This window comes from Thermobia domestica, chromosome 9 (assembly GCF_964235325.1).
Source record: "Thermobia domestica chromosome 9, izTheDome1.hap1.1, whole genome shotgun sequence".
Taxonomy (NCBI): domain Eukaryota; kingdom Metazoa; phylum Arthropoda; class Insecta; order Zygentoma; family Lepismatidae; genus Thermobia; species Thermobia domestica.
In genome coordinates this window covers 78,659,536-78,679,910 of record NC_137462.1, presented here as the reverse complement: position 1 = coordinate 78,679,910, position 20,375 = coordinate 78,659,536, and the positions used below count along the sequence as shown (strand labels likewise).

Below are 20,375 nucleotides of genomic sequence, written 5' to 3'. Positions count from 1 at the left end.
TGAATGAGTACCCTGGGTGGTGCATTGGTCAATAAGCGACCCGTGAGGTACAATGAAGAACAGCAACCACTGTGATCATAGCAGCTGTTAAGAGAGTATCTGGTAGATGCATTTTCGTAAATAGCCAACAATAGACAGTCTACAGCCAGTGTTGTTCTCAGTTGAGTCACTTCGAACGTGATCTCTCAGGATCTTGGCTAGACTTCGGTCTTGCATATAACTGAGTAGATAGTCCTACTTGTTCTCCTTACAGTCAAATACCAAATTCATACCTCAATCGTTGGTTTCAAGGCCTGGTGTCTCGGTAGTACCCAACACATTGGGGTAGTAGACTGTCCTAGTCGTTTTGGACCTAGCTTTGGTTGTACTACTCTCCTGTAAATAGGGCAAAGTCTATGAGACAGGCGATAAAGGTCTAATATTCAACCTTTTACATCCTTTGAGACGTAACCGAACAACCTTAGAAATATCCTAGAAATTCTTACCAGTATCTGATTCTGACTCTCGTCCTCCCAGTTGTTCGAGAATTAACCTTGATTTCTGAAGCGCACTGTATTTCCTGAAGTTTTGTGTTGGACTCTGTAAGTAGTTTTTATAATATTCTTTATAGACATTTATAAAGATATTTGAATCATACTTTCCTCATCCAGCTCATGTAACCTGGATATTTTCTGAAGTCAATGCATGCATCCACTCAGCAAGAAAAAACACTTTTGATCTGCTGCCTTGCAAAGACATCAAGTCTGGTTGGTGACTATCAAGTTCTTAACGGGAAAATGACTACCCTCTGTCTGAAGTTTAGTTTTGGTCGAGGCCAGAGCTACCCTGTAAAACTAACAAGCAACGTATAGAACAAGGCACGATCAGATCCGACTCAAACTTCGCCCAGAGAACACATAATATAAAAGAAGAAAAAATGCCAAATTAGAGCTGCCCCATCCAGAAACGCCGGAGATATGCTCCGCAACATAACGCACCACGCGACAATATGATATAAGGTAAACCTCGCAAGATACCTGTTTATGTCGGAAACGGAAAGGATGGGCAGCACCAGGATATCAAGATATTTGATATGCTATAACACTGACTTGGGCGGCCATTTTGAAAGCCGCCATCTTGGATATAGCGTAAGGTATTGAAATGAGAAGCGGGGTGTATGATATATCAATGTAAGGTAAAATGCAAAAGGAAAACCAATGATGTAACCGGGAAAAACATATGTCTGATGGTATGGACGGGACAAAGTGTAGAAGATTCGGGCAAAACAAATGTGTATTCGAAGGGCAGAATAATAGGGCAAGACTCCACGATAAATGGTACGTGACAAGTAACTGCAACAGTGTCTGTGCATGGAAGTGTATCCTCCGCCTTGACAGATTATGCCTTCCGAGGATAATGGGATTCCGTTTGGAACAGTGAAAATCATAATTGCAACCCGCGATACGATCACTCCTTTGGAGACTACATAATCTACAAAGGACTACCTCTTATGGAACAGCAATTCGGCACCTCACTCCGGAGTGTAGAACATATCATCTTGGATTGATCAAAAGCGCGATCTACCTGTGATTGAAGCCCACTCCTGGACACCGTTTTGTACGTTTCTTGTTCAATTTTCTTGCAGTTTCGTGTGAACAAGAGACATTTCGGCCCACGTTTGTTTAAACAACACTATCTGAAACACAGAGCGTACGGATGAGAAAGGCCAGCCCTGTTCTAGTTTACATTTCTTTACGAATGTATCTTTTCCTTTGCACGGTTTGCTACACTGTTTCACAAGGGTCCCAAACAGTCACAATATCAGGGAAATGCACCAATATCCTCGGAAGGCATAATCTGCCAAGGCGGATGCACTTCCATGCACAGACACTGTTGCAGTTACTTGTCACGTACCATTTATCGTGGAGTCTTGCCCTATTATTCTGCCCTTCGAATACACGTTTGTTTTGCCCGAGTCTTCTACACTTTGTCCCGTCCATACCATTACACATATGTTTTTCGCGGTTACATCATTGGTTTTCCTTTTGCATTTTACCTTACATTGATATATCATACACCCCGCTTCTCATTTCAATACCTTACGCTATATCCAAGATGGCGGCTTTCAAGATGGCCGCCCAAGTCAGTGTTATAGCATATCAAATATCTTGATATCCTGGTGCTGCCCATCCTTTCCGTTTCCAACATAAACTGGTATCTTGCGATGTTTACCTTATATCATATTGTCGCGTGGTGCGTTATGTTGCAGAGCATATCTCCGGTGTTTCTGGATGGGAGCAGCTCCAATTTGGCATTTTTTCTTCTTTTATATTATGTGTTCTCTGGGCGAAGTTGGAGTCGGATCTAATCGTGCCTTGTTCTGTACATTGCTTGTAAGAATTTCTTTATTGGTTTGTAGCTGAATTCCTGTTTCTGATTGTGATTTCGCTGCTCGGATTATAGTTGGATTTCCAGAGACTTTCGCTAACCATTTTTCTACAGAAGAACTTTGTCTCGTTACTAAACTTGTGTGTGTGTGTGCTCGACTAAGTGAAGACGATACCGTCGGCAAGTTACATTGATACAAATACAATATAGTGATATTTGACGCATATTTCTATAATTATAGTGTGAAAAGATACTTCAGCTGTTACATTTACTTTCGTAACAAGTGAGATAACGTTTATTATTATGAATAGATGGGATATGTACTAAACAATGTTGAGCAGAAAAGTAAATGTAATTTCGTACAATTAGCATTAACAGTTCTTTGAAACAAGTGTAAATTATATTACGCGGACCTTAATTTACTACCCTTAGAAAATTAGTTATAATAAGTTGTTCAGAGAAAAGCTGTAAAACAAAATTCTAACCTTACGTGTACTTCTTAAGATATACAAACTACGATATTAATACCGCGATACTCATTGGTTGGTTGGTCGATTTGGAGTTCAGCACCAAGGTTATATGAGACATGGACACGAGCTTCCGTCGGGAATCAAACCCGGATTTCCCAGGCCAGGGGCACGTACGCTAACATATAACCAGGGGAGGGAGTTCGAGGATACTATGTCAAATGGAATCACGGTAATATTGGTACATATCGAAATGAAAATTCAATATTTTTTTGTGTTTTAATATTTTATTTTGAGACATGTTCAAAAATTACACACAACCAATCAGTAGACATCCAATATTGTACAGCACAACAATTTCACCTATTTGTTATACGAAATTTTAAATATATCATTTAAAACTAATACTTTAGTAGTAAAGGTCAAATTCTATACAAATTTTTATAACTGTTACAATTTTTCTTCCCTTTACAGGTGTTTTGTAGATGTTTGAATTCAATACACTTTATTCTTTCTCATATATTTTACGTATGCTGATATTTTGCAATGTTTTTTTTTCTATAATCTTTTACAAAACCAAATGTCATGTACCCTATTATGTCGTGTTCATAAATAACGAAGTTATACAAACATTTAAATCACAAGTTAGTCCACGAAAGGATTTTTACTACATGAAGATGATGAGTACATACAATTTAGCTATGATTTTAAGAAACATCTAAGCTGAAACCCACAACATTACAATTAATAAAAGGCATCCACATGATCTTTAGCTGGATATGGTCACCATATCGATTTACATTCAACATTTCTGGCTTTTGAAACCAGATTTTAGTGCTTCTTGATTCGAGTAATTTCCCAATTTCTTAATAATAATAATTGCTTAAGAAAAAAACCCTCCAAGGATCAGGAATTGTCATACATCCATCAAAAGCGAGGTTCAGATACTAAGAGGCATAACGTATCTAAAAGAAATAAAGGGAAAAAACTTAATGTTTAGTTTAATTTATACTATGTAGAGACAATGAAAAACAACTTTACGTAATAGAACTTCTTTTTAATACTAGTTAATTTTGTGATTTTGACTGAATTTTAAGGTCTACATACTTATACGAAGGTTGGTTACAAATGATTTAGATTGAATCTGGTATTCGAATACTAAAATGGCAAGCCGGCGACAATACAATGTTCTAAAAGAATCAACATTGAAGACTGCATAATTATAAGCGAGGCCGGTACATGCTAATAGTGTGACTAGCGCACTATCTGACGAACAGCTTGTTTGATCAGTTGGTGTTGGTTCAACCGCACTCAATCGTCGCACGTTGAACCAAATCATCTTTGACGACCGAACAAAAACAAACCAGAGGTGTGGTCTGCTGGCTATATGCATGATGTTGATCCGGACGAGTTCTCCGCGAGGTTGATGACTGGTGTTGAATGTTAATTTCATCATTACGAATCAGAAACGAAGCAACAATCCACCTCTGCTCGTGATAATCACCGTACATGACCTATCATTGGTGATGAACAGGTTGCCCGTCAGATGATACGCTAATTACCTACTACCGACGTCTACCAGCCTCCTGCATCATTATTCACTCTTCAAGGTCAACTTTTTCCGCCCATTGTACTGCCGCCGGTTTGCCATTTCCAGAGTTCAAATACCAGTCTTAGTCATTTCTAAACAACCCTCGTATTTAGCCGTAATCTTTACCGTAACATTCTTCAAAATTTACGAGAGCCTGCACAGAAGGATCATCGTTCGGGTGGCCCTAACTGATAGGACGGCGACCATCACTATAATAATAATAATAATAATTATTATTATTATTATTATTAAAAAAGTGATCGCCATGTAATCTTAGGAACACTAAACAATCGATGATTGAAGACAGGTCTCCCTTACTACGTTCTTTTCGTACGATTTCCTCTGATACTTGTTTATCGTCGGGAACGTTTTCTGTGTTGTCAGATGATACAGCAGCGAAGCGAATAGAGGCCGGTGTTATTCAGCGATGAGAGTCATTTCTGTCTCCGACACAGTATGTGTCCGTTAACGTGTCGGTGAGTGGAAAAATTAAGCATGTGCACACAGCACTCACACATTTGACACTGTGGTATGTACAAAAGAAGCTACATATCTTGCTTCCATTTGGTCTTCATGTAGGAGAGAAATTAAATTAATAAGGAACATTTTCAATTTAATAACCGATTGAACATGACCATCGGGTAAGACGAGTTAACAATTGTCATATACATTGGATAACAAACAACTGATTGAACGGAAATACTGAATTACGGTATTTCAGTAGTAAATATTATAGGCAAACATAGGGGGCACAAGAGCATCTGGGTTCAGAAATACACAAAAGTCAGTATACTTTCCATTTGGCTATGTTTCGCACAAACAATGTTATCTCTGTACCTGCCGATAAAATCGGATACTTGTTCTGCTTCGATGCTATGTCTTGAACACTAAATAAGTATTACTTGTCATATATTATTATGTCCTCCTGGCAATTTATTTCTTATGACATGTTTAAAAGAATTCGGTTATCTGCCTATATAAAAAGCAACTATTCTCAAAAACAATAGAAGACATTCCGAATCTGAAGAAATAGCAATAAGTGTGTAAATACTTCCGTTACCTATAACCGATTTTATTTTGTGAAAACCATTTCTGAAATATTAACATGCATTTATTCACAAAATAATTCGTTTGTAGCTAGATTAACGATCTAAATTGAATAAATAGTTTTTATGGACCATACCTTGTTTTCAGCTGTTATCCGCACTGTCATTTCTTTCGAATAACTGGTCAGAAATCCTCTTATTTTGAAAGATAAGTATTATAGGCACTCAGCTACAAAAGAGAAAAACAATAATGTTTATTGCATTCTTATAACAAGAGATATCAATTGAATATAGAAGGAATCTTACTACGAGCGACTTCAACAATCGATAGTAGTAAGAAAACAATAATAATAAAAACAGGGACCCGAGATGTGTGAAACTTTGAGTAAGTGAAGGCTTTAAGGCATGTAAACGAAAGAATTTAGTAACAGAAAATATGTAGTTCAACGTAAAACGAAGAAAATCATACCCGACAATATTAGTCAAAATATTTTATGGATGGCGCCGCGCAAGTGATTCCCGAAGATAAATGTTCTTGTAACCATTCCCTTCGCAAATCACTTACGTTGTGTCTATTCATCGTACATTTCAGTAATCGCTTCGGAAATTTGAAACTTGTATTGACGAATACTAAAACTGTAATTAGCACCTAAATACTCAACAAATCGATTTTGTTTAATTCCACACGAAATATAGCTTACATCATCAATCACAATTACAATTTTTACATTATTTTGGGTCAATCCAAATGAACTGATCCAATGAAGGTTGTTTGATTATTATTTTTAACGTACTATTATTATATCCATTGGCAGCACAAAACTCTTTTTAAGAAATTTAATTTCAACCCATCTGTGAGTGACGGCCATTTTTGTTGAGCACTGTGTACCAATTAGTGACTTTGCACACGTTAGCGTGAACTTGTATATCTCAGTATTGTTCTTTAATTTTTTCGCTTAGCATGAAAAGCCTCAATTGAATCCTACTAGGTGAAAATTATTCCATAAGTTCACTATCGAAATTTAACAAATTTCACTTATTAGAGCTAAAGTTGATAATGAAGAGGTGAAATATTAAAGCTGTTTTTTTTTTTTTCTTTCTTATTATGATCACATATGGCATTATACTCACTATAGCTATTTAAATACAGTAACAACACTGATACGTGCTTCCTATAATTTTTGTATTTTAAAATTTGAAATTTTGTAATTTTTTCAACGTTTGAAGTACGATATCTCAGGTGGAACATGAAATAAAAGATCCTTTTTCTTTCTTATTCTTTTTTTTTTTTTTTTTTTTTTTTTTTATCAGATTATACATCTGCATAAGGGAAAAAAACTATAATAAGCATCTGAACTTTGATATTTGACTGTTAACAAAGTTACGAATTTTCAAAAATTGCACGGAAAGTGCATGTTTAGCTATTCCCAAACTAAATACTTTACCAACTTGAGTCACAGATCACTTTGTTTTAATTTATTTCTATCTTAATGTTGAATGATTTACACCTTAGAATAAGCTTACAACATTCAAATAAAAGTTAACTTTGAAGAAAAAAAAAAAATAACCACCACGAACAAAAACAAAACAAAGTATCTAAAATTGTACGAAAGAGTATTGGAAAACATGACATTTATTATTGGAACTGGATTACGAATAAGTACAGCATACAAAGGTTCATGTCACTGAACGCTTATTATTTACTTTTCTGATGGAAGTGGTACGAAATATAAGAATAGAAAAAGAAAATTTAAACAAAACAGCTTTTGGACTAGAAGCTGAACGGCATGTTTTGCTTCTTGCCAGGGCAACAATGTCTGTGATGGAGTAAGAGGTACAACAAAGCGTGAAGTAGATAAACGTAGCTTGCAAAAGACAAACAGAGCTCAAATCCTCAGTGTTAACAAAATGTTCGACCTCTGCAAATGAAGTATTTCAAGTGTATTGCCTATTGTCTCGTCACACAACAAGTAATTGTTACTCATGTATCAAAGCACTTGAAACCAGATTTAAAAAACTGTATGCAAGACAAAGGAACAAGAAAATAATATAAATTTCATGTTTCACGTATTTCAGAAAACGTAACTGTATTTTTCAAATTGTGTCCTTGATTTTACAAACAAATAATACGGTGGCATGTGTCTATGATGGACAATGGTAATTGGTAGAGGTTGAAAAACTCAATTCGGAGAACAATGATGTATATGTATAATTTTACTTAGAACGTTACTTAAGAAATCTGCATGTGATCGTATCTGGGTAACTATTAAAATATAATAAGAAGAATATCACCTCCTGAACTTACAACGGCAACAAGCAGATTGTATAGCACTCCGCAAACTCTTTCTGAAGAAATAAGAATACTTCTTAACAGTTATTCAGATTAGAAAAAATGTCGAACGTAACTATTTTCAATTTTATAACTAAGATTAATAGGTTAATATTTTTTCCTATTATTATTATTTATAATTTACTGACGAGTAATAGATTTATTTTAATTTTAAGAGGATATATGTATGTAGAAATAGCAATTAAAATTAGCTATTGTGCAAGTTACAGTCTTTCTTTTTAATTTGGTTAAGACGTTCATTGTCTAATTTCTGAAAATTCATACAATTTGTATTACTGTATTCGATTATTGCATTGGAAAAGAGAAGAAGTCTGACATGATACTTCCGGAGATGTCTATTATTTTATTATATCATACGGAACACTGTGTAAATTATTCGATTCATAGTCCTACATCGTTATTTCCATTAGTTTCTTTAATTTTTTCTTCCTCCAGTTCTTCTGAGTTTAAGCTTCTATTTCATTTTCGTGGTGACAAATATCGAAATGCTTACAAAATACTTTTGAATATTTTCAAATTTAAGTTCCGACTCCGAAATTCTCAATACATTATAGACCCAAAACCAGACCAAACATTCCTCTACAAGAGGAGCATTAAACTGAGCTCAGAAAATAGTACGTCCTATTTAGGTTTGTAATTTTAACCTTCTGCTTATTCCCCATTTTTATACGAACGCCTGTGAAAAGGAATTTATAATAAACTACGTACCTGTGCATCACAATACCATTTCTTTCCTTTCAAATTAATTCCAGTTTAAAAATAAGAATACTAAGTCAGTAAGGTTTAAGTAGGAGCTGTCTGTTGTGGATGTTTCTTAAGATGCTTCTGGAGATCAGCCTTCTCTTTGTATCTTTTATCACAGAAATTACAGCTGAAGGGCTTCTCACCCGTATGAGTAAGAATATGACGCTCTAAGTGGAATTTTCTCACAAAACCTTTCTTGCACAGCTGAAAACGAGAGAAATACGCATTATATTGTAAGTAGTATGTATTTCAGAGTTAGTAGTATCTCTATAATAACAATGTATTTTTACATACACAGTACACAGGATTAAATAAATAAACAATTCGTTCTAACAGAATAAAAACTTAATAAACAATCTGTTCTAGCAAAATAAAAACTATCATTATTATTGGCAACGAATAATGATATTTTTTTAAGGCCACGAGCCATTTTCTCAAAAACTACGAACGAGAATTTATTTTCAACTCATTTTGTTTAGCTCGATGTGGTCTATAGATTAATATATATATATATATATATATATATATATATATATATATATATATATATATATATATATATATATATATATATATATATATATATATATACTAGCAGCGTTCACCCCGCTTCGCTGCGGTCACCCCGGAACGCAATGAACTTTGTTACTTAGATAATTTTTACTTTTTCGCTTTCAAGTGATATGATAAAAACCATAGAAGATTGCAGTAAATCTTAACATTATATCGCCTGTCATTTATGTTAACCCGCCCCGCTTCGCTGCGGTCATCCCGGTGCTGGCATATTGTAAAAGTGTCTGTAAAAATAAGCAAATCAATTAAAAAAATTTAAACAGAAGATTCAAGCTATTTTCCGCTGTATATCGCCTGTCATTTATGTTAACCCGCCGAGTGACACGGTCATGCGGGTTGCATATAAATACGTTTATTTTTACCTATGATGAACTAATAACAAAGGATTTGTACGTTATGGACACTTGAATGGTCAATTATCTCAAGACACTGGTAATTAAAAATTAAAGTGATATGATAAAAACCATCTAGGGTCCAAATCCTAATAACCCCCCAAAAATGAAAGAAATTGGTTCAGCCGTATTAGCGTGATGAGCGGACAAAGGATTTTGTACGTTCTCTTTTATATATATAGAAGATAGATATATATATATTTTTAATTGATAAAACTAAAATTAATTTTGGGTTATAACTCATTAACCATACCGTATATTATGGTCTTGTTGGTGTCATGCTGTTTCATGGTTTCATATCAGTTTAATCTTATTCAGTGGTGTGGTTAGTGTACAGAATCAACTGTTGACTTACAGAAGTTTCTCTCGTTTTTCTCGAAAGCAAAGCATGGGGATTTATACTCACCCATACCATATTGTTCAGCTCAGTGAGATTTATCGATTAGTACATGTCTCATCTTTGAACACTGCCCTCACCCCCCTTAAACTTCCTATCCATAAGATTCTACTTTATATCCTCTCAACTCAGCTTTACAGAAATGGCGAAATACACATAAATATATACTGCAATAACACCAAGAAGGAATGACAGGAATATATACAAAATTTCACGATTTGTAAGACAGGATATGACGTACGAACGATTACAATTTCAGAAGGATGGCATATGCGTGGATCTACCAGCGCTCTCCGCTCATTGTTCGCTAATACGTGGGTCAGTGGCGTATTTACGATTTTGTTTCGTGGAGGGCTTTGCTAACTTTCGGGGGGGGGGGTGTCTTTGCCTGAATATGTGAAAATTCTGCAAGATATTTTATATACTTTACTATAGTAATTAAGATTTCGGGGGGGATTAAGCCCGGAAGCCCCCCCCCTAAATACGCCACTGATGTGGATCGTGGATCATTCTCTAGGCTGTAAACTATTTATTTTTTAAGATGCATTTGTAAAATATATATTATATGCGTAGGTGGGTCCTTTCTCATCTCTCTACATAATCCCCATTGAGATTTAGCCAGTTGTCTCACCGATGCACCAATTTGTCCAAATCCTTTGTAAAAAATCAGGGCTCCGCTTATTTAGCCCTCTTCTCACATTGCACTTCACTTCTTCATCTGTTTCGAAAGGTTCACCTTGCCAATGCAGACTTCAACACCGGAAGATGATGGAAGTAACTCGGTGCTAAGTCGAGGCTGTATGGACAATGGGGCAGCCGTTCCTACCCTAATTCTTCAATTTTGTGTCTTGTTTGCGTGCTCAGTGGGAGTGGGCGTTATCGTCAAGAAGAGACCAGTTCGCTTATGTCGAATTGCGTTTCCCTGAAGAAGAGTTCAGGTTCGACATAAAGCGACCTGATTTCCTCTCAACTGGTGTGAAGAAGTGAAGCTGAATGAAAGGAGAGTGTGTTAAAAAAAAAAAATTAAAAAAAATAAAATAAAAAAACAGAACCTTGATTTTTTGCAAAGGGTTTGAACAAATTGGTGCAACAGTGAGGCAAACGTCTGAATCTCAATTGGGATTATGTGAAGAAGTGAGAAAGGAACCCGTAGACATGTATGTTCAGTTCACAAATATATCTTAAAAAATAATTCATTTACAGCTTAGGGAAACATATATTGAAGGAACTACGCATATTTTGGTCAACAAATCCATGTTTACCTCAGAACAATAATTCGATATATACACACATTAGGCCCCGAGATATAGCAGAAATGAATTAGGCCCTTACGGAAAAGCAAAAAGTTGACTATTTCTAATTCATTCTTGGGATTCCAAATATTTAGAGACGATGATGAACTATCGTTTTGTACGACGTTTCTACGACTATATACTATTAATGCCGTGAAATGCATTCATCGTGGAATAACACTGTTACTAATATATAAAGAATCGAAGTTGGAGCAAAATAATTTATTCGTGCTGGATATTAAATTCCCACTTACCTCATTGGCCACGCAATTTACTTTCAGACTAGAGTGCACAAATCGACGGAACAATCTCGCACTGAGCAATGAACCGGATCGAAGAATATGCTTCACAAGTATGAAGACAAGCTATTTTATTTTCTTCCTTCCTATCTATACTCATCTCATTTTCAACCTGAATCTTGTTCTTTTGACAAAGATAACATACGTTGATTGAAATATTTTAAAAATGTATAATTACTTATGTTAGAGTACTACAAGGTAAGTTCTTTTTATTCTGATCATTTTTGTATAAGGTTTTTATCCTAGTTTCCTACGGAAGTGTATATTTAACTCCTAAGCAGAATTACTTGTGTCTGGATCCACGTCTCAGATATATGTATCGCTTAATATAGTTATTACTGGAGATAAATTCGTATGTGGCCTAGTCGAATGGTTGATTATCGTAACATAAATGAATACAATTATGAGAAAATCTGCATCATAAATACAAAGATCAAAGTAAATTTCTCAATATGGTTATTACACACTTGCCAATAATCCTATACTCCTTAGCCGAAAAGAGGAGTTTCTAGAATATTCGAAACTAAACAATTAACTATGCTAACTACTAATAATACAAAATAAATCACTCACCTCACAATGATAAGGTCGTTCACTGTTTTCTAGATGAGACTTCTTGTGATAAGCCAATATTCTTTTCTCAGCGAACGACATCCCACAAACATTACAAGAAAATGGCTTCTCTCCTACGAGTAATAAAAAAATATGATCTACGTAAGATGCTTAATTATTGTATGTTGAATGCATTCAAAACAATCGAACAAGCATCAAACCACGAATCTTACATTTCAATATACGTATCATTACTATAAACTTTACGAAAACACGAAAATATTTTTTCTACTCGTAGTGACTTGGTTACACTACCCGTTTAACGTATCATATTCTATCGTCTTATTTTTGTTATTTCACCTGTCACCTACCGTACGAGTACATACGTGTTCCCAACATTTTACATACGTGAAGATCAAGTATTTTACTAAAATTCATGAAATCAAATTTGGACTACATGGAGTATTGTGTCTTCTTCAAAAGGCGTAGAATTATTTACATTTACAGTTTTCTACCAAATTTGAAGGTATACTATAGTTTTCATCAGGCAGCGAAGGGAAATGTAGAAAGAACAGGACTCATATAGCTGGGCACGTGCTAAAGTGACACTGTTACCAGGAGGTAAGCAGATGGGATTTAGTGGAAGAAGAAACTACTGGAACAGTAGGAGTGCAGGGGAAGGAATAAATAAAAAAAAGAAAAAGAAAAAAAACTGTAATATAGGAAAAAAGGATTGAAAAATTAAAGGAAGAAATTAACACAGGGCTCATAGTGGTCTGGTCTCTTGTAAATAACTGAAAAATGACCAAAAGCACACGAAAAAGTGACCAAAATCTCATCATGCCCCTTTTTTCCTCTGTCAATTTCTCCGTCACCTCTCTCTTTGTTTGTTGTTTTGTTTAATCTTTTCTTCTTTACTTCTTTTTGAGCTTCCTCCTTTCTTAGGTTTTCTAAGTATGCTTTGTAGTTACGGTAAGCAGTCTTAGCAGATGTAAGAAGCTTCTGAGTAAGTGGAACCAGTTCTGGCCTATTTCCGAATTTCTTCATCCCAGACATTTTATTTAACTTAGCACTGAGAGTTCTCAAAGCCATAAGATATTCAAATTCATCACCTCTTCTAAAGAAGAACATACAAGAAGCGTAACACAAGACGAACATGATGAACCACACAAACACACACACACACACACACAACGTTGAGCGGAGCGTTAACTATTACGAGAGAAAGCTAAAAGACAATTATGATAGAAGGAAGAGTAGACACAGAAGGGTTCTCAACCCCACCTTGAGAACTTATGCATCCACCAACCATCCACTGTGCTTTAGAAAGAATAAAAGCTGAAGAGAAAATAAAGCTGACTGTTTCATATGTGGCAGTAAGTACTGAAGGTTTCAGAAGAGTAATAAGTAACAAATTTCTGCCTTTTTCCATTTATTTTTATAATATTTTTCTTAGAAAACTACCAATGCAAAACATAAATCGCACGAAAAAGTCACTTTACCTCCCCAAACAGTAACTTTTAGTTTTAAAAGTGACTCGCTGTGAGCCCTGTTAACATATATATATAAATAAATAATACTAATTAAAAATTTAAAAAATATAATAATAAATGAAAATAAATAAAAAGGGAGATACAGAAGAATGAAACAAAATAAGTGTAGGGACACAGGGTATTACAGACACTTAAGACAAATCAGCCGGTTCGCTGACATGATGATCAGTGGTCAAAATTTAAGTAAGTAAAGGTGTTTAGTCGGTTATAGTGTATAGGAATTAAATATTTACTCTTATAAATAAAAACGTAGGTCTGCTAACGCTCTATCATAATTAAATTTCTTGCCTTATCTAACTCTTAACAATGCAGATGTCAATGAAAATTCGACATTTCATTTTTTTTAAACAATCTATAACAATTTAGCGGAGTAAAGTGGGTACTCTTTGAGTTTATTGATCCTGCATGTTTCTTCTATGAAGAGACATAGTGATTTTGTTTGGAGTTCGTTAATATATTACATGAAACAAAATATATTACATAAAACAAAATTAAGTCAAACTGAACAGCACAACATGCAGTTGCCAGATTATGTTGCCGAACTTTAGCTAGACTATATTTCATCTTTTACATAAAAATTATCAACTATGCCAGAGACGTTTCACTTAGATCATCTAAACAAACCTACCGCAGTAGATTCTTAATATATATATCCGTGCAATATATATTTTAAAAAGCACTCTAAATATATATTTTGCTTTGCAGTTGTTTAGGATTAAGGCATTATCAATCAAAATGTTTGTTGCTTTTGTAGTACTGGATACTATTTCCGCCTATGACAAAAACAGCGTGCTATTTTCCGAAAACAAACTACAGGGTGTATCAAAAAAAGACCTAACAACTTTGAAAACTCATACTGATTTATTTATTTAGCTTACAGACGTGTTTTTGGTGTCATTTTGTAGCAAAATACACCAAGGTTTTTACCTTGTATCTAAAGAGGTTCAATGTGGTTTCCATTTGTGATGCGGCACACACAAAATTCCTTACGAGCAATTCTACTAGTGGCGTTTAATTCTTGTACCATTTGTAATTTGTATGGTTTGAGATGCAACCGTTTTTTTCAATACACGCCAAACTGTCATGTGTGGGACAACCAGCTGTCGAGAAGCACGCCGAGTTGATTTTGTAGGACTGTTCAAAAAGCTTTGTCTCACTTGCTCTACAACATCTTCAGACGTATGGGGACGACCTGCAGATTTGTTGTGTCTTACCGAACATCCAGTTTCAATAAAATACTTATGCCACCGATAAATAGTAGGTTTACCGGGAAGATCTTTTCTACGAAAATTACGTTGCACAGTTATCGCAAACTTAGATTCCTCAAACCAAAACACACAGTTAGCACGCTCGGGATCAGTAAAGGCAGCCATCTTTGCTCCAACTGCCGCTAGCGTTTGCGGTGGCTTGTTTTTGAACTACTGTACTACGTGAGTCAAAAGTTAATGTATTTTGCTACAAAATTGCACCAAAACCATATCTCTAAGATAATTGAATAAATCAATGAGTTTTCAAAGTTGTAAAGTCCTTTTTGATAACCCTATATTTCTCCACTACATTACTATGTTTTCGTTATGCGTGCAGAGGATGTAAGCAACAAAACCGATTCACTTAATTATATCCTCTGTATGAGTCTTTTTCCATATTTTGGCTGGAAATCGTTGGTTTTGATCACGAAAATATGATGAGGTTTTTTTTAAAGGTTTTGGGAAGAGAAGGCAATGACGATTTTAAAACTGCTACAGCTATTGCCACAACATTAAAAGCGGGATCTATGGACACATTAGAGGCGCCAAAACTATTATCCCATTCTTCCAAAAATGTCAACGGAAGGCAAATTTATGAATCGAGTTTTATTAGAACAACAAATAATCTAGAATTAAAACTTTGACCCAGGAAACTTAGATCAAATATGGATACCATTGTAAGATAACTAAGTTTCATAATGTGTTACGGATTTCATGTTCTACGTAACTATGTTAATAAAGTTTTTTTTTTTTTTTTTTTTTTTTTTTTTTTAACCGTATTACAGTATTTACAGTGATCTTTTTATTATACATATTCTCCTTGTAATTCACTCACTTTTGTTTGTTTGTAAGAATGGATCTAAATGTGTATGCATACACATCTTCCACGACCATTCGTAGTTGTTCTAGTATTTTCCTAATAGTGGTTTTACAAATTTTATACGAATTTAGTACTAAAAAGGAGCATTTGTGCTTACTTACATCCAGAAGAATAACAATATATCTTAGAGAGGAGAGGGAAGTTAAAGATTTGATCTCAAAAAATTCGTTCCTCTGAAGAACCTCATAGAAGTAAAAGTGAGTGAAATATAAGATAATACAGGAGGACCACGCAGCTTAAGGTAAAATATTTATTTTTTGTAATTTACATAGTAAAAAAGCACATATTGAACAATCGAAAACTAAATATCTAACCATCGAGTTTATCAAACAGCATTAATCCAAATTACAATTTCTAAATATAGTTTTAAAATCATTATGGATTTCCTCAAGATTTTTAAAACAAACAACATACCGTCCTGATTAAAGCTGACGATTTTCAGTCAAAATATTGAAGACATTATTTACTCTCATGCAGAGTATATATAGTGGAGTAGCACTTTATTAGTATTAGGTTGTTATAACTTTTAGATTTTTCTTTTACGTTATTTTGACCAGGTCCTTTTCAGAAACATACGTTTCTTACCCATTCTTAAAAGAAAAAATATTATTTTGTACGTGATTTTGGAATTTACCTATTAAAAGATGACGAACAACTAAATGACAATGTCATTATTAACAGATTTCACTTACTTACCTGAATGTTTTCTGTAATGTAACATAAGCTGAGATTTAGACGAAAACTTCTTATCGCATACTTGGCAACTTTCTAGTAATTCTCTTTGGTGATGAGTTATTCGATGCAGCCGAAGAACACGGTTTCTTTGGAATGTCTGTAAATTGAAAATTATGTTACTATTTCAAAAATAGAATTTAAAGTTTTAAAAAAGGGCCATAAGTAAGTATTTCTAGTTGAACTTTATGGGAAATACAGAAAATATCTCATTAGCAGTATTCTTATGACACCTCTACCCGATTGCAAAAATTTTCCTGCCTTTTCTCTTGGGCTTCAACTGTCTGGGATACAAGTTTTTCATATGTGCAGAGTTACACATACGAAATGAATTTTACATGAGATGAACATTATATCCACGAATTTTCTTTCTAAAGATTTTAATCATGCGACACTGAACTAAAGATTTTAGTTCATTTGATTCTGACTTCCCTTTAGTATTACGTTTATACAGTATGTTTATATAGTGTAATTTCTCTTATTAATTGATATTTTTATTACGTATTTTAAATTCGCTATTTTTTTCTTTCGTCTTTCAGAAAATGATTTGGAGATCGACAGTCACTAGTTGAACCTCTCCACTAAAATTAAACATCAAAATTAAATTAGCCTTTTACCTAATTAAGCAGAATAATTACGTCAAACAAGTACATTTCGTAGGTGAAATCAAAGTACAACAAAAGCACAAATGTTAAAATGTCTATGATGACGATTTTGGCTACTGGAAAAATCATACGTATCAAAATTATTTCTAACAACTTACAATTATAGCTCACATTTAATTTCAGGTACTTCTTACCTTCCCACAGTCTTCGCATGGAAATCTTCTGAGATGCAGTTTTTGATGCGCCTGGAAATTCTCTAAAGTTTTGAACTTCTTTCCACACTGTGAACACCGATGTAGAGGGGCACGAGGTGTGTGCACTAATTTCATGTGTTCCTCTAAAGATTCTTTATTAAGGAGAAGTCTGCCACATTGCTGAAAATAAATAGTTGATCTACGATTATAGTCACAGTAGAGAGACTGTACCTTTTGGACTGTAAAAAGTAATAAAACTTAAGTTTCACAGAAAACCTTTCTAATAAGTCCCAGATTGTATACTGTTTTGACTGAATTAGATCGCAAAAGTTAAGAACGTTTAACATAAAGAAAAATCAAACACTAACTTTTTTCTATTGCTTCTCTGATAAGTCTGAAAACAATTCTACTGAATTTCTTCAACTAAATGCAAAATCACTAATTATAGGCTAGACATAATTTAAGAATAGTTGCACGGTAACCCAGTGGCGTAGCACTCACCTCTAGTGCAAAAGGTTCCCTGGTTCGATCCCAGGCCATATAAGACTGGTGAACATCGTGTCCGTGAGTTTTCTCGAGGTTCTACTGTATTCTCCCACATTTTCAACTTACCATTTTTTAAATAATCATTCGTATTAATGAATTGTCCATCTTCTTCAGACTAAAGAGTATAATCGAAATTTGAAGCGGTCATCGGTTGATGGACATAATGAAGATTAGTGCAAGAAGATCGCATTGAGTGACTCCTCAAGAACATGAAAAATAGTTGAATTTATGCAAACATTAAAAGGTTAAGAGCACTTAATTGGTAAGATATAGAAAATTATCTGTGAATACCTTTTATAAGGATGTATAGTGATATAAAAATGCTTTATTACGTACCACTGTTAGCTGTAACAACTATGTGAAGATCTTAATACGAAAATAATTTAGGTCCTTTGTCCTGAGGAAGATTGACCGATATAGGCCGACTGACTGAAATATAGGCTAAAGTACGTATTGAAGTAACATTATAGGTGAGTCAGTATATTATTATCTTTCTATATATCCATAGTTTGTACCGAACTTGGAGAGAACGTTCCATTCCATATTTATCTAAGATCAGAACAGGGATTATTCGAAAGGTTGTAGTTTTGGAGATTTGACAATGAACTAGTATTTGTCTACATAAAAGATCATATCTAAACTTTACTTTCAGCATACGGATTTATTTTTATGCTTTTATCACATACGCCTGTACACGTTCACATTTTAAGGTAGTGAGTTACTCACAGCTTGTAAGTTTTTTTCCTATTCATATTTAAAGACTGTATTGTTTGCTTTTAACTTTTATAGACCCAGTCTCTCCACTTCCTTTACTTCTTTTTTTCCTACAAACTCTTGCACGTAAAGAATAAAGATTAGGATGATATGTGAGAAGAGCTGGATTTTTTCCAGTTTAAGTGTTTGTGAATATTTTGATTCATCAGTGTTGACGTTAGAGTCCTTTCTTTTCCTTTTATTTATTCTTCTTTAATTTTTATCCGAAATTTTTCTTCGGATCTATTTCCACTCGCTACATCCACACAATTTTATACTACACCTGTTGTATCTACAAGTTTTTCTATAGTGATCTGCAGATCGTCAGTCCGATAGTATAACACGATCGTATTTCTTTTGTTCGAAATTATTTACTGTTTTCTTCAGCCCTTCGCACATCCTGAAGGTGGAAGACCTTTATTTAGTGTCTTCAATGCGCTTTTATTCACAGCTATCATGTAAGTAATATTTACCTCATCTCTCTTTAGTGTTCCTTATTTTCAAGGTTTACATCTTGATTTTCGGTACCTTGATGCGCTAGTACCTTCCTTTGATATTTACTGACTGAAGCTATAGGGTACATATTAATGACCTACCTTTGCACTGCAACGAATATCCTTTGTAACTCTGGATAATTTCGATTAACATTGTGATCTTGGGTCATCATCACTACTGGTCTCACTTGATGTCTCATCTATGTCCTTCCATAGATTATTAAACAACAGAGAACGTGGTTACTCATTGTAACACAATTTTTGAGTGTCTATAAATTAAAATCTTAGTGAACTTAATTTCCTGATCTGAAATCACAATGAGTTATTCACTGGAAATTCCCCTTTTTAAAACATGAAAAACCAGTTGTATTTAAGTAACGAAGTACCTATTTTTGGAAAGTTTCTTTTGAAAAAGTTTATAAACTATGTACAAATATAGTTTTTTTTTTTTTTTTTTAATCCAACTTGTTGCTTAAACTAACAAAAGATGACCACGTTCTCTATTTATCAAAATATTGAAGGACATACAATAAACTGAGGAGGTTTGTGGAGACAAGAAGCGATACAAAAATAATTATTGTTTGGTCAGAAAACTGTGTTCTATTTCTTCTTTACAGGACAATAACATCAATAATGACTTATTTAACATCCACGATAATAAAGATTACAGTATTGATCGAAGTTATCCAGAATTACAAAGGGTATTCGTCGCGGTACAAAGGTAGGCAACTGATATTTACCTTTTACTCAATTTATCGCTAGGAAAGGGTTAGTGATTAGATGTTTATTAATTAAGGATGCGCTATAAGATACAGAAATATCTTACATTTTAATGTGATATAGTGCAGTTTCTATTTTCTCCTTGTTTTCCTAGCCCATTTTCCTCCAACTTTTTAATAAATCAGAAGCAGAACACAAAATGTGCTCGTATTTTTCCTTCTCTTGGCATGGTACTGAAATCTAAGTTTCTCGGAGGCAAGGTAGTGTGGTGGCAAACGGCCTATATTGTGAAGACTGATCGCGCATGTTATGGTCTGTGCACCTGCTAGCTTCACTGGATTCTAGTCCCACATTAAACCTCAGTGTTGCATAAGACGAAAAAATAAAAAATAAAATAAAATATAAATAAATAAATAAAACAACTCAAAATCAGTCTTCGTCTTGTAATTTCAAAAACAAAGTTGTCATCATAATCTTGTGTTCAAAATATTTGTTTGCAGAGGAATATTCGAGACTGAATATTTTAGCTATACTATTATTTTGGTTTTATACAGTTGTTGGTAAACAGTCAGAATCAACTT

General features: G+C 34.2%; 1 protein-coding gene across 2 annotated transcripts in view; it reads right to left on the bottom strand.

Moving 5' to 3' along the window:
• Window positions 1-3,089: 3,089 nt before the first annotated feature.
• Window positions 3,090-20,375, bottom strand: part of LOC145694779 (uncharacterized) — a 36,135-nt gene continuing 18,849 nt past the window's right edge. Inside the window, exons 6-11 of one of the 2 annotated variants that reach the window (XM_081771411.1) lie at window positions 17,282-17,461; window positions 16,447-16,582; window positions 12,092-12,204; window positions 8,530-8,769; window positions 5,609-5,700; window positions 3,090-3,799 (exon numbers count right to left, since the gene is read on the bottom strand). In XM_081771411.1, coding sequence (XP_081627537.1) covers window positions 8,605-8,769; window positions 12,092-12,204; window positions 16,447-16,582; window positions 17,282-17,461 — 594 coding nt within the window. In that variant the 3' untranslated portion in view covers window positions 3,090-3,799; window positions 5,609-5,700; window positions 8,530-8,604. Of the gene's footprint in view, window positions 3,800-5,608; window positions 5,701-8,529; window positions 8,770-12,091; window positions 12,205-16,446; window positions 16,583-17,245; window positions 17,462-20,375 lie in introns of those variants that run through there. The other variant, XM_081771412.1, reaches the window with a different exon arrangement.